Source organism: Zonotrichia leucophrys, chromosome 1, assembly GCF_028769735.1.
Source record: "Zonotrichia leucophrys gambelii isolate GWCS_2022_RI chromosome 1, RI_Zleu_2.0, whole genome shotgun sequence".
Lineage (NCBI taxonomy): Eukaryota > Metazoa > Chordata > Aves > Passeriformes > Passerellidae > Zonotrichia > Zonotrichia leucophrys.
In genome coordinates this window covers 72,650,528-72,666,175 of record NC_088169.1, presented here as the reverse complement: position 1 = coordinate 72,666,175, position 15,648 = coordinate 72,650,528, and the positions used below count along the sequence as shown (strand labels likewise).

The 15,648-nt window shown below is 37.6% G+C and overlaps 1 protein-coding gene across 1 annotated transcript in view; it reads right to left on the bottom strand.

Annotated features, from left to right (window-relative positions):
- XPO4 (exportin 4) overlaps positions 1-15,648 on the bottom strand; it is an 80,225-nt gene that overhangs the window by 32,356 nt on the left and 32,221 nt on the right. Inside the window, exons 5-7 of the mRNA XM_064717563.1 lie at positions 11,100-11,216; positions 10,167-10,320; positions 934-1,046 (exon numbers count right to left, since the gene is read on the bottom strand). Of these exons, the coding sequence (XP_064573633.1) occupies positions 934-1,046; positions 10,167-10,320; positions 11,100-11,216 (384 nt within the window). The remainder of the gene's footprint in view (positions 1-933; positions 1,047-10,166; positions 10,321-11,099; positions 11,217-15,648) is intronic.

The following is a 15,648-nucleotide window of genomic DNA, read 5'->3' as shown; positions in this document are numbered from 1 at the left end:
GTAACAAAGAATAAAATAAATTTAGGTTTATCAAAAATTCTATCAAGTAAGGACGTGTATCCAAACACATACTGTCAAGCAGCACTGGAGAGTTACATTTACATTGTCTTATATCAACTTTGCCCAAGTTTTGAGCACATTTCTCTGCTTTGCAAAAGTGAAAAAAAGCCTGAGAATGCTGAATTCTCAGATCCCAAGAGACGTAACCTAAGTCAAATTGCATAGCAAATGAATTTATAAGCCAATATATATTGCTGCTGCAGTAAGTCTTAGCTGAGTGATGATTACAAACTTCTCCCAACAGTTGTAAAAACAAAACAACACAATTCTATCCCTTTTTAACATTGTGGGGCTTTTACATTACAGAAATTGAGTACTACATTCCCCTTTCCCAACACCACCTCTTCCTTATTCCTTCTAACTTCCTCTACTTTAACCTTTGTGGATTTCCTCCGTGCTGAGGAGAGAGATGCAGAATTCTGTATGCTTAAAGTAGCTAGAAAACTGCAATTACCTATTTTTAGCTGTTCTGTTGAGCAAATGCTTTAACATCAGCAACCACACAGTGCCCATTTGATATTTTCTGAGAGCCGTTACACCTTATCTGAAACATTCACTACTCTACTAGTGCTCATCGCGCTTGCTTTTGTCTAATGAGTACATGTCCAGAAGAATTAAATGTATAAAAGTTGAGATGACTATAAACTTTTTTCTAGTGGTATTGGTGACCAATTTAAAACAATTAATAGGCAAAATACAAATTCAGTACCCTAGGAAAAAGACAATACTTCTGTCTGCTTAGATAAGCAAGCTGAAGTGAACAGAATCAATCCTACCTGATGCAAAAGGAAGAGTCCGACAACACAGTTTTAGAACAGGAAGGAGCTGCTTTCCCTGTGGTCTGGACTATGAAAGTTGAAGAAAGAAACTTACTGTAAAGAAAAGCTCCATAACTCTGCTGTCCAGGAGGGTCTCACGCCAGGATTCTGTTGGCTTTAGCATCACATTTTGTGAGGATTCAAACATAGCTATATAATGTCTGCCCAGTTATCTGGTGTCAAGGTCAACAATAACATTCCTACTTGGCTTTAAAAAAATCCTAGATACAACAGGATCCATTCAGAAAGAATGTAATGGAAACAAACTTTAAGCCTCTTCACATACACAGCATAATTCATGCATGAGGCCAAGGAATAAAAGGTATTAAGTATTGAAAAAAAGAATGCTCCAGGAATGTTAGATAACAGTTTGATCATAATTATGAGACATACCATAGCGATACGATCACTTTGATAACCAGGGTGTCTAATGTGACACTGCGAGAAGGGAAAAAAGCAACCGCAATTAACAGGTGTTAAAATTTATGCAAAATAGGAAATCATTTTCTAAAAAATTTTCCTGGCAGCTTTTAAAAAGGTCTTACCATAGCTAAAGATAGCTCATTGAAATCTATATCCTATTTTTCTAAATAGCCAGATATGTGTCACACAATGCAGATATGTTAGCCCTGCATGAATCTACATTTTCTAATCACACTGAGAAGAACAAAAGCACAAGGCATTGTCGTATTCAACACGTTTGTAAGAGACGCTCATGAAAAATGTGCATGCTGTAAAGACACCATTTTGCTGCACTCATTTCAGCTCTCACCATGTATTTTGGCATAACTTAATTTACAAAATTCTGCCAATATTCTAGTACAGAAAAAACAGAGACATGAGAAAAAACATTTAAACAAACAGGTTCAATTATTTGTCAGTCTGATCACACAACAGTTTTAATTACAAATTTTTGGAAGTACTTCTCTTTTTGACACCATCCGTTTCAAGTAGTAAAACTGCTTTAACTTAGCAACTACTAATGTTTTATTTGTCTTTCTTAAACCCTACATTATCCTCTTTGATCCCTTTCTAACCCAACCATCAGAGTAAGTAACAGCACGTTCAGCTGTACATAATTTACTTACTGGTGATGAACAGCATTACCTTTTGTAGTGTAAGTAATCCAGTACTACAAAATGTGTATAAGAAACGATTTCTATGTCTAGAATGAAATAAAATTTACAAAGGTATCATTAAAAACAGAATACCCTTTAAGCTTTGATGTGTTTTGTTTAAGGGAAAGAATATTTAAAGCAAGTAAGTAGTTTAGTATGAAAAATTGTGTCACAAAGCAGGATGCACAATTTCAGTTTATTTATACTTGTCTTCTGAGTTCTGCCACAAAACAAAATTCCTAACAACATTGTGCAAAACTACATTCCAAATAAAGGGACTTTTTCCACAGTACAGTACCAACCGGACCTTCACCAGGGGTATGTGCCCAGGACTGCTGTCAGCACATTATACTGCATAAGAACAATCAGGGGTTTTCACATTAGTGCAAAATAAAAGCAGATTCACGATTTTCAACATTATCAATGTGTGTTGAACTAACCAGATCTGCATTACTTCAGATGGGGAAAAACTAAGTGCCACAGAATTTTCTACTTTACTTCTATCTGAAACACTGATGTAGTTTAATTGATCAAATATGCTTTGGTTCTACCCATTAAAAAGAAAAAAATATATGTGCATGAAATTATCACATGCAAGCATCCTCTATCAGGAGTAATATTCTAAATTAAAACTAATTTTATCTAGCAAATAAGGCTGTGCCTTTTTTCCTTTCCATTTAGAATGTCCTAGTCAAAACGGTATTTTGAAATTGCTTACTGACAAGAATGTCCTTTGCTGTGACTCTTCAATAAGCTATTGGCTTGGATGTTTTATCAGAAGACAATTATAAACACATTATCAGTCTGTGAAAAATTTACTCTTTGTTAGGTTGAGTCTACAGAGGGGACCAGCTACGAAATGCTTTTCACATGGAATGAAAGAAGCACTGTTTGCTGTCACAATTTTAACAACACTCACTATTTAGAGGCCTTATCCTGTTATTTTTAGTCTTGTTTCTCATGCTGATGATACATCTGACAATAGAAGATTTGGGGGTGAAATATCTGTTCACTGAACATCACAAAATATGACTCCAGCTATCATGGAGATCTTGCAGCCATTTTGCAGCATGCATTACATGTATGCAAGCATTAGCAGAAACTGGCTGTGGAGATGCTTACCGCCACAAAACATAACAGCTTAAGTTGTGCTACAGTTTGGTCTTTGCAACAGCAGTCTAGTTATGCTGAACCTGAAAAAATGGCACTGAATTACCTCCTACATGGGTGTACAAATGCACTCTTCATTATCCAAAATTAATTTACTTGTCAAGACTTACAAAGAAACAAAAAGTACAGAATGAGCAATACACTTTTTTTTTCGAAGCACTCAAGCTTATGATTTAGACTTACAGATAAATGATAAGCATAGATTAGTCTACTATGCCATTCTGGAGAGTTTGGGGATTTTTTTGCTTCCAGAATGAAAAGCAATTATAAACCACCTCTGGTAATAATACAAACGTTTGTAACATTCCCAGGTCTACTGAGAAATGATAAACTTTTAATAAAATTCACTTTGAATTATATGGAAATCCAGACTAACAAACAGCTACCAGAAGCATGTCAATGTTTCAACCATTTTGCAAGGCTTAGGACACTGATTCCTTCAGAGACTTGAATCTTCTGCATGAATCAGATTATTCAGTGATGTGAACTGAACTCCATTAAAAATCATAATGTTAAAAGAGATTTTCTTTTATCTTTGACTCAATTTATGCATGTAGACATTACCTCTATGCTTCCTTTTGTTTCATGACATGGAGAAATAACAGTAGTTTTTTCAAAGTAATGATTTTTTAATTTAAAAACTAATTTTAGTTTTAAACAAGTATGAGGTTTTATGTGCTTCATGGAGGAACATGAAAACCATGAAAAAACCCCCAACAAATGTGTAGTTTTCCTCTCACTCACTAGCCTCTGTCTCAGAAGGGACTGATAGGTTTAGATGAATATTAAAATATTTCATATCCGAAGGTAGTCATGAGGGATTATAATATTTTACTTCAGTGCTTCAACAAATTTCAGTATCTGATAATAAATCCCACAATCTTTTTCCCGAGAGAGGCAAGGCTTGTTCTTCCACAAAATAGTATGTTGGAACTCAAAAAACAAAGCTGAGATTTCTTCTACGAGAGCCCCATTTGTAAGTTTGTGCACAGAAGTGAAACATCTCAGAAATGGAGGGAAAACTCCTGGAGTGCTATGGTCTGAATATCTTTCTTAGAAGTCATTTTAATCACTTTACTTTTGTTGTTTGAAATATTTCTGGACTTTGTGCCAGTCATAGACTTGCATTTTAAAAATAAAAAACTGCATTGGAGAGGTACCTGCCCTCCAGCGTTATGTTAAATACTAATTTTATCTGAATTTTTAAGAGCTTCTCTGGGTCTCTAGCTAGTGAGCCAAGCACATGGGATGAGTCTAAGGAGCAACTGCCTAAAACTGCTGCAGAGGCTTGCTGCCCCCTATGGAGAAATCCTTCACAGACCTTCCCATACCTTACACTCTCCACAAATACATCCAGCAACCAGGACAAGGAGCATATGCTTAAATATTAAACACAAGTATTCTAAACAGTCACGAGAATGAAACAATACTTTGTGTTGGAGACACTGGACTCAGATTGCAGGAACAGGAGTAGGAAGTGCAGGAACACCCAAGCTAATTTTAAACCTGGCTGATTCCAGAGCCATGCCAGTTCCAAGGCTCATGACCAGCCATGTGGATTCTGCAGTTCTTGGAACACTCTGCTGCAGCTTATGATATGCAAGCTGATCACTTCCAGCCTACCTGGCACATAAAGCACCCATGCACATGGGGCAGCCACACAGATGTGGCTCAGGAGTCACACCTTTCCACCACACACCAGCTGCCATCCAGGGTGCCATAACCATCACTGCAAAACTGGAAACTTATAAACCACTGGGGCAAGAAAACAGAATACCAGCTCCCCTTCCCAAAAAGGGTCATTCCTGGTCTCTTCTCCTCTTCTGATACTAATGCTGTCAAGATGTTCCTATATTGCAAACTGATTACAGAATTCATTCAGGAAAAAGGAAATGATGAAAGACTGTTAAAAAGTTCAACATCAATATAAATATGTTTAGTGCAACTATGACAGAATTCAGGGGATCTTCCAATCTTCTTGGGTTTGCACAATGTTGTCTTAAAAAGCTGCTAGAAAGGACTGACAAGAAAATAGAGTGTCCTAGAAATCATTTCTAACCATCAGGGATTTCAAAGCCAGGTCAGTTTGCACCTAGAAGTGGTAGGTGATAAAAGTAAAATGCAGCATTCTTAAATATAGCTGATTCAGTTACATTGAATTTTGCTCTATATCCCAATACATAGACAGGATAGTGCCCTATGCTTCATTTTTCAGGTAAGAACAGACTGCTGCAGTAAATTCAGGATAATTCCAGGCTGCTAACAAACACAAGGCCTATGGAAAGCAGCCATGGTGCTGAAGAAATAAATGCTGTCACTCCTTGGTACAGGTAGAATCATTGCTGCAGCTGTGCAACAACTCAAACCTGGGGGCAAAACCTGCTAACAAAACCCCACCACATTTCTAGCCAGGTGGTTCCCTGCTCAGCATCATGTTCATGGGAGGTGATAAGGCAGGATGCTTTTTCAGCAGCAATGCCAACTTGAACCATTCCTCAAAATCAACCTTGAGTTTTCTGTGTCGTTTTCATGCGCTTCCATAATGCGCAACAGATGCTACCAATCTGGGTTGGACTGAACTCAAATCTTGGAAGTCTGCAGAACTATATGGTTCACAGAACCTCCCAGACAGGTGTCTCATTCTGGCTTGAAGTTTAAAAGACATTTTCAAAACAGAGATATTAACTGTGTGGCCAATGAACACAAAAATGTTCAGATCAGACAAAAGCTTCAGTCAATTCATACAACTGCCATGGCACCAACAATTCCAATGGAACGGTAATGATGTGTGCTAGTAGAGTGCAAACCACTAGGTCTACATAACCTGCATTTTAAATCCTCTATACTACAATCACTTGAACATTTGCCAGCTTGCCTCCAAGCAAGTACAGGCACTAAATCCAAAACAAGAACTAAAGCTCAAGTATCTCTTTATTCATGTACTGTAATCCATACATTGAAGAATAAGGGATAAGTACTTTTATGACAGCTCCTAATGACAGATAATAGATACCTTTCTGTAGATGGGACATAGCTGCACACAATTCTTATGTTCTGTTCAAGAACTTTTACATTTGAGGACATTCAGCCAAAGTCCATTAGAATATGGCTTCAAGGAACAGAAAAATCCCAAAGTCAACAAGAGAAATATCTCTGGAAATAAAATGATAGAAATTATAATTACATCCTGACTTCACAGGATGTGTATGCCCATGCCAAGGTGTATAAAAGCCCAACAACACTCAGCTTCTTAAATGGAGACTTTGGGTACTCACAATGTACTAAAAGTCACATTCTTGAAGGCACTTTTGTAAAGAAGAGGGTGGTACTTTTTAGTACTGATCATCTGTCCTTCCTTAATTAGTTGAAACATTCATTTAAGAAAAGATCCCGTTAAAACTAGTTCCATACAAGTAAATAATATTTAACAATACTGTAGCAGTACTGAAAAAAGAAACTGTGCAGAAGCCAACATGCCACAAGATACTATCTCTGAAGCCTCCACAAACACCGGGTAAACTAATATCTCAAGGTGGCAGATAAAAATAACAATAGATGATTGCTGGAAAATGAAATAGGAGAAACTGGCCATGACTGAAGGGAGGCCTCCTAGGTCACTGTGCCTTGTCCTTCCCACTGCAGGAACTACATCCCAAGATAATTTAAAAATACTGAGTTCCAACTTGAAATTAGGTAGAGTTTCTTCCTTTGTTGCTCTAATGAGGGGGTATTCCACAATGCATCTTTCATGGTAGCAACAGATAATGCAGACTCACCACAACTTTTCTTACAATTGGTGGCAACACTGTCCAAAACTGCATTTAACAATGCAACATTTATAAAGTTGTCCTATAACAGGACAGAATTCTTGAGAAGTGGTATGTTTTGATTCAATTCTAACAACCTGGGGACTTGAATAACGTGCCACTTTGCAAGAGCCACCTTACAGTTGATGCACATTTATGCTATTTCCCTTTTTTGGAGATACAAGAATCTTGCTAAATATTACATAAACGTACTGCAGATTTCTGTGATGCTGCAGGAAATACTGAGAATCAATACTATCTTGCCAGGGGAAATACCAACTAAAGGAAAAAAGATATACCTGAGAATACAATGGATCATTTTACTCCGTGCTTCAGGTATTAAATTTATGCCCATTGCTTCAGCATATGTACTGTCAAGATTTGGAAAGAGGACACCAAAAGAACTCCAACCAATCAATCAACACAGCAATTCTTACATTCTTATGTAATGTGCTATCTATTTAGAAACTACAGCCAAGCTAAGTGTCACTACCCATGAGCTAACAATCAACAGTTAAAGAAGTAATCTTAAGGAAAATAGATTTATGCCACAATATAATCAACATGGCACTGTAAATCCCAAGAGTTACTGAATCTTTGGCAGCTAATACCAATTTTTCTAAGAGATGACTGAGGATGTTCCAACTTCCGTGAACACAGGTTGATATATATATAAATAAAGAAGACCCAAGCTGGTGCTGTAATTCTTTCATCAAAATGAAGCACCCAATAGTAGAAAACAAAAAGATAGTATCAGTGGATCAGAAATTACAAAAATATTTGAAATTGATCCATTAAGAGCATTTAGGTCCATTCGATATCCAGAAATGGCCAGAGCTTGTTTAAGAGCTGTAGTATCTAAAGTAGGCCAAATAGCAGAAAATATTATTAATCTTAGTAGTAGTATTGCTTGCTTTGGTATTTCTAGTAACATTTATTTACTAGCACTTAAATCACTTGATATTATATAGATGCATAAAGGAAAGCTGGAATTCCAAGGCTCCACATTTTGCATGTGTCCATCTCTACCTGGCTCCACTAAGGTGCAAACCTTAGCCAAGGACAAAGGAGCTCATGAAGAACTACAGCCTTCACTTTTGAACGATACCAAGATCCCAGACACACCAAGGGATTAGAAGTGATTAAGAGCAGCACTGCAGAGAAGGAGCCAGGGGTGATGGTTGATGAAAAACTCAACATGGGCCGACAATGCGCTCAGACAACTGCATCCTGCGCTGCATCAAAAGGTTGAAGGAGGAGATTTCTCCCTCTACTCTTTTCCTGTGAGACCCCACCTGGAGTACTGACTACAGTTCTGGAGTCCCCAGTATAAGAAGGACTCCATGGAATTGATGGAGTAAGTCCAGAGGAGGCCACACAGTTGACAGGAGACTGGAGCACCTGCCCTATGAAGACAGGCTGAGAGAGCTGGGCTGTTGAGCCTGCAGAAGAGAAGGTTGTGTGGAGATCTTGGAGCAACCTTACAGTGTCTGAAGGGAGCCTACAGGGAAGGTGGAGAGGGATTCCTTCTCAGGAACTGCAGTGATAGGACAAGGAGTAATGGGCACAGACTGAGAGAAAATTCAGGTTAGATATTAGGAAGAAATTTCTTCCTATGAGGATGATGAGGCACTGGAACAGGTTGCCCAGAGAAGCTGTGGATACCCCAGCCCTGGAAGTGTTCAAGGCCAAGTTGGATGGTGCTCTGAGCAGCCTGGTCTAGTGGAAGGTGTCCCTGCCCATGGCAGTGGGGTAGGAAATGGATAATATTTAAGATCCCTTCCAACCCCTTTATCGTTCTATGATTCTGTATTTAGGACTGCATCAGAAGTTTGTGCAGAGCCAGACTTAAATACAGAGGGAACCACCACTGCACAATACAAGAGCATTTCCTTTCTATTTAAAATCCCAAATCCACTTCCAAAGACTTTTATAAGGTGCAACAATTTGACTACAGTCTTCATTTTATAGGCACACTGGCTAAATTCCTCTCTGAACCCCTGCCAAATCACTTCAGGGATGAATAGAAATGGGATATTGACTTTTAATCCATGGAACCTTTCTTAAAGCCAATGTAACTGGCATTCTGCTTTACAAATGTGAACCAAGGAATATTCAGTTTCCAATAAATTTACTTTTGCTGCCTGTTGCATAATGAACAGACTAAAAGAAAACAAAAACCCACAGGTATCACCTTCTGACTGCCACACCAGGAAAGCAAATAAAATCCTTCACAGTGGATTTGAGGGCAACATCAAGATTCCTGCGGCATGTATAACTTGGTAGCAATTTCAGAAGTTTTACGAAAAGAAGTTTATAAACCAGCTTAAAAGTTTGCTGAGCTTCTTAAAGGTAGTCTGGCTACTAAAACAGGTGCTATAATGATTTACTACACATGCTGTCTAAAACCTCTACTGAATAAAGAGTGTGATTGAGTATTTCTACAATATTTGTCTTGCTCATTTTTTTGGACTGAGCATTTTTATATATTTTTTTCTTCTCTCCTTCACTAAGAGCCTTTCTCTTTCTTATTCCCTTTCCCTCCTCTACTTTCCAACTCCACCTTTCTCTAGACCAATGAAAAGCAGATACCACAAAAATATTAAAATGGAAGCAATGGCACCTGTGTAAAATGAAGTTGACATTTCTTTTCTCAGCTACCAAATACTTTTTTTCAGGCTGAAGATATTCCACGTTCTAGTATATACCATGTTCTTTTATGGGGAGTTGGTTCACCTGCATGAACATGCATATTCCTGCGTGATGGGGCACTTTCCTGTCCCTATCTCTTCTCTAAGGGGGAAAAGTAGGACAGATCAGATCTCTGCACAAAAATTGAACTGGGCTTAGACTCTTCACCATATGGTTCTACACTGAAGCAGCATATTGCACATTTCCTGTTCCCTGCACCAACCAGACAGACCATAAACCTGTAAAAGGTGGGTGCTCTGTGCGTTTTCTCTTCTATGCAAAATGCTTTTAAACTTTAATGAAGACCAACAGCAGCTTCTGTAGGTAAGCATCTCTTAGTGAGCATGGTGGAGACAAAAAGCACTAAGAGAAGAAAACATAAATCAATGGCTAAACACAAAGCTTCTAAGTTCTATGTTTTACTCTCCTTGCAAAGACTTTACTCCTCAACCAAGAAGTGACCCAAGTCAAGGGAAACAAAGGGCCTGACATGAAAAGGATATAATTTGGAGGAAGGAAGTTCCAGCTTAAGACCTGATTGGCTAGTGCAAGATAACGCTGAAACACTGAAGACATCTGAGCATTGAGGTTTTCACGTCTGCTGAATTCCTGAAGTACCTCTACTGTGAGCATGAAGATCTGCCGCAGATCATCCTCCTACAGTCAGAACGAACACAATACATTCAGTATCTCAGTCATTAATGAAATATTGATCAACAAGAAATAATTTTCCAGAGAGAATAAAAATTTCCAGTTTCACCCTGTTTTCATTAAAATATAGGATATACTATAAATTGCCAGTGAGAACCCCCCTTTCATCAAAATTAATTGATTACATTTGCAAAAACTATGAAAAAAATCCTCACATAAATTCTGGTTGTTAAAAGATAAAAAACCAATATGTTTTTAATAAGTAGTGGAGAAAAGAGTTGGTCTTTGGCATGAAAAAAGTTGGTAAGTTGTTCCACAACAGTCAATTTAAAGCAATGCCTTCACATAAACATTTCTGACTGGCCAAACAATACATCTGAGACAACCAGGCTACACCATCTGCAATAATATTTTTAAATACATACATAGCTCTCCTTGGCTTTAAACCAAAGCTATATTTAAGACTATCATTGTTCCACAGAGTATTCGTTTTGTTTGCAATTGGTAGCCAAGGAATTAAAGAGCCCAACGGCATAAAGATCTGTAGCTCTACATTCATAAAATGGGCACAAAGGGGTTGCACCTTTTTGATACGAGTTTTTAAAAAATACATTACCAATTTTCCTGAAGCAGCCAATATCTGGATTATTTGCAGTATTTTTCCTATTAAATGCTTTTAGGGACACAGTGTACCTGACTGCACTTGGCACAACAAAGTATTTTTGCTTCCACATGTTTAAATTTTAGAAAGAGAGGTAGCATATATCAACACAGAACTAGTTTACCTGAAATATACGTTTACAGTTACCATGGAACTCCATGCTTAGTCCAATGTTGCTGGTTTTACTTGAACTTGAGAACTCGCTCAACAACGCCGTTAGAATGGAACAGGCCAAAGTTTGCTATAAAAAAGACAAGGGGGAATAACATAACTAAAAGATGTCCAGTAATGCAATAGCACCTATAGTGTCCTTCATTTTTCTATTAGCATTTTAATACAACTACTACTTCAGTTCCTTGTAACACAAACTAGAACAAGTCAAACTTTCAGGAAAATAGATCCTTGGATGAACCATTTCTGGAATCATCAGGGCTCCATCCTTAAAAAAGAAATTTGAGTATTAGAGCAGTATAAAAGCTGGCATCTGTGTGATTGTCATTACAAATGAAATCAACTTATTGCAAACCATTTCCCAGCCTTGCCAATTACTTTGTCTTCCTGTGCACAGACCTTTACAGGTATTAGTTCCAGGGAAGATTCACTGTCCACTTATTTCTATTGATGTAAGAGTTCAGGTCCCTCGGAAGTTTGTTTCAGCCCTTCTTTGCACTTGCTACACTTACCATGTTGGTGTTTGATCATGATTAACTTTATAGCACCAATAGTGATACAAGTTTGTCAAAAACAACTGCAATAACAATGTCTACTACATCATTTCCCCTCTCCCCATAAAGAAAATAGGAGAGGAATTTACAGAAAGCACTGATACTTGAAAAGTCTTGGATACCTCCCTCCACAGCACCACTATGACACGCCTCAGAAAAAACCCTTAAAACTACTCTATTAAAATTATGTCTCCAAAGTGATATAAAAACTGGTGAGAAAAAGGCATGCTAATTTTAGAGACAGATTAATGAAGACTAAAGGTTTTAGGTATCTTTTTCATTCTCAAAATTTAATATAAGGTAAATGAAATGTTCATCTAAAACATTTACTTAAAAGCCAACTTTCTGTATGAAACACATGGCTCCAGCTTTTGTTGCTGTTTTCTGAAATACATAAAAAAAGTTTTTTTTCCTGATGCCAAAGTCCAGAAACCATCATCAACAGTTTTAATATCTTTAAACTGATCCTTGCACACAAAGGGGAGCAAGTACTGCACAGTGGAGATGCAAGTAGTATTTCAGACTTGTGCCCTACACTGTTGTAACAAGCACAATAGAAAGTGTATACTGCTGAAATGAAAAGACTTTTTGTTAAGGAGATGTTCTGTACAAAAAGCTCCAAAATTACTGGCTATCCTCCCAGACTGTTTGGAGCCAAGGTGCCAGGGATGGACAGAGAGATAGGAATTGTTAAAGGGTCATGCATGCCAGCAAGTGTCCAGGGGTTAAACAGAAATATGCACACTACCTCTGAACACCCGAAAGATTAAAGTGGAGATGATACTATTTATGCAAGCTCATACAACAGCTGAGACCAGTGCCATCCACCCACCAACTGCAACATCTTTGTTCAGAAATGCCTCTGAAGTCAGTACCTTGACCCCCCCAGACAACTAGTTATCTTAGTCAGTAAACACTAAATTAACATTCTTACTTGCTAAAAAAGTTCCAGACAGATCAAACATAGTGGCTTTGTGATAATACACAGGTTTTCTCTTCCACTATGCAATAAAGCTGCATAAGCACAGCAGACCAGCATATTGCTGATAATTTGCTAAATAAAAGCATTCCCATTTTAAAGAAATTATTTATTTCAAGTGGACTATTTCTCATTTACAGTCAGCTCTGTCAAACAACACATATCACAAAAAGCATTTAGCCAATGAAAACCAGCACCACGATTTAAACTACTCCAGTGAAAGTGCAACTTTCTCACTTACATACTAGAAGTATTTCTAATTACCTCAAATATTTCGCAATTCAAATTTCAAATTTCTGTGCAAGGCATTCACACAAATAATTTATTTAGTTAAAGGAAATACAGATCTGATCTAATATGAAAAAAAACAAGGCAGTCTAGACTAGTATTGAGTATTAAATCCATCATTAAAAGTTCCATATGAAAAGAATTAGGCTGGTTAAAAAAAAAAAAAGAACTACTAAGAAACCCCCCCCAAGTCTGACTTTAGAAGAATGCTTCAGATCAGAATACATGTTTTTAAAGAAATAATGCAAAGTTTTCTCACATGACTCTCTAAATAGCTTAAAATACAAATTTTCATTTGATGCTTAAATTACTGACTCACATTTTTCAGGCTCAAAGCAGCCATGACATAAGGACATCACTAGCTGCAATTACAAATCTGTACACTTTGATGCTCTGCAACATACCCTGATTACCAAGTGGCATCAGCAGCTCCAACAGTACAACGACCAGGCAAAAACTGAACTGCTTTTGCTTTAGCATGCTAATGCCCTGACAACAAGCCACCATCCAGACCACCACAGGAAAAGCAGGGCAGCAATGCAGACTACCCATCATTTGCAGTTGGCTGCCAGTTACTGAAAAATCAATCACCAAGCTCAAACAGGCAGGAACAATCAGAAAAAAAGTTTGCTCCCATTGTGATTACAAATACTTAATATTAGCTGAAATAGCACCTTCCCCTTTCTCCAGTTTGCTTATATGTATATAATAATTTATCCTTTCTTGTTGCAGAGTAATGTGCTAGTGCATGGTAAAAGAGTGTTACAGATTTTTATTTTGGTGTGCTTTTCTCCTGATTTCAAGGAAAAAATTAAAAGAAAGGTTAAATTTCATCACTGATGGTAAAGACATCTTTTTGAAAGTGTAAAGAGCAATGGGTACAGGTAGGCTGGCTGAATCTGCTAAGCAGCTTGAGCAGTGGCCTATCCCCCAATTTCAATGAGAGCAAGTTCAGATAGTTCTGGGACATCAGTACCTGCTTTGAGCATGACAGAAGGAAAATGATGTTACTAGATTTACACACCTTATTCCATCCAGCAGGCTAGCTCACAGCAAATACCAGGGCACACTGCACCCCTCTGCTTTACTCCCTCCTACTGAATTCTCAGCATCCCCTCAACTTCCTTAACTTGGTATTTCAATACCTGGAGTGCAAATCCTGCCCCATTCCCTCACTATCCCTGGGGCCTCACGTGCAATATTTGCACATCCATCCGCTTCTGTTGCCATCTGCACCTGCATCTGCCATCTACACCCTTGTCAAGTATTTGCACAAAGCTCTGCAAAACCACCACTGATTCCCAAAACTGCCATAAGGCTACAGGAATTTATACAGACTATTGTCCACAGCAGTAAGATGGCCATTTTCATGAGTATTAACAAATTATTAGCTTAAAAGCATACTTTCCCAGCCAGCTATTAAACTTTCCTGAATACACAATAATATTTCAGAAACTCTGGAATAAGGCTCAAGTAAATTTTACTAGAAATAAAATTTTATTTTCATAAAGTAATTTGACTGAAGGTTAACTACTAATATTTTGAATTTCATTTTTTTAATATACAGATACATTTGGAGTGAAGACATTAAGTACCTCAACATAAATATTATCAGAAGAAAGATTTCAAAAATCTGAAAACCAACAATTTCAGAGAAACCAATGCTGGTGTGCTACGTGAACTAAAATTTCTTCCTCTTACACATAAGAAAATTGAATTCACCTAACACAAAATTCTAGGGTGGAGGGTTGTGGGGGTTTTTGTGTTTTGTTTTTGGGTGTTTTTTTTGGATTGGTTGGGTGTGTTGTTTGCTTTTTTTTTTTGGTTGATGGTTTTGGTGTGGTTTTGGCTGGTTGGTTTGTTCTTTTGTTTTCTGGTGGGGATTTGTTGGCTCTTGTTTAAAGGTTTTTTTCAGGTTTTTGCCACACCACAGAAGAGATTAACAATGCAAGTTAGTAATACCACACTGTAATAAGTAGAAAATGCACGTGACTCTGGGCATCATATTAAAAGCCAGATCTGAATGTCTATTGTGCAGCAATGCCATTAACTTCATACCAGTAAGAGTACACCTCTGAACCTAGTTTGACTCACTCCCTAGCAATTTCACTAGTTCTGCCACAAGTACATGCCCAAACAATAAGCCCATCTAACAAAATAAAATCCTTCTCTTGTTGAGAGAGAGAGTATTGCCTCTGAGAATAGCTTGGCACTCACCCCAGTTAGCTTTATTACCAGGAATAAACTTTATGAAAGATCGCTATACATGAAACAGACTCTCAGCTGCTCAAACAGAAGATCAATGGGACTTGTGATAAGAGATTAACTTGGCAATCAGACACCCAGTAGTAACATCGTTTTAGTGGTTTTCTTTTCAACTGACTTTAATAAAACACAGACATTACAGAAAGACCCTATGTCATTTTAACAATAAACAGCATTTATATATCATTCGTAAAACTCAGATGCAAAAGGTAAATTACAACTTATTCTTCCAAATGGAATGTCCCCTATAAAAGAAGCTAAAGCCATAATGTTTAAAGGGATTTCACACTTGTGCCTGGGCTGCCCATGGAATAAATGAAGTGCTTAATTTGAGGGTAGTTAGGTTACAGAGCATCTGAAAGGAAGAAGAGTTCAAATACAGCCTAGGAATAAATGGACATGTGGTACATCAGCTC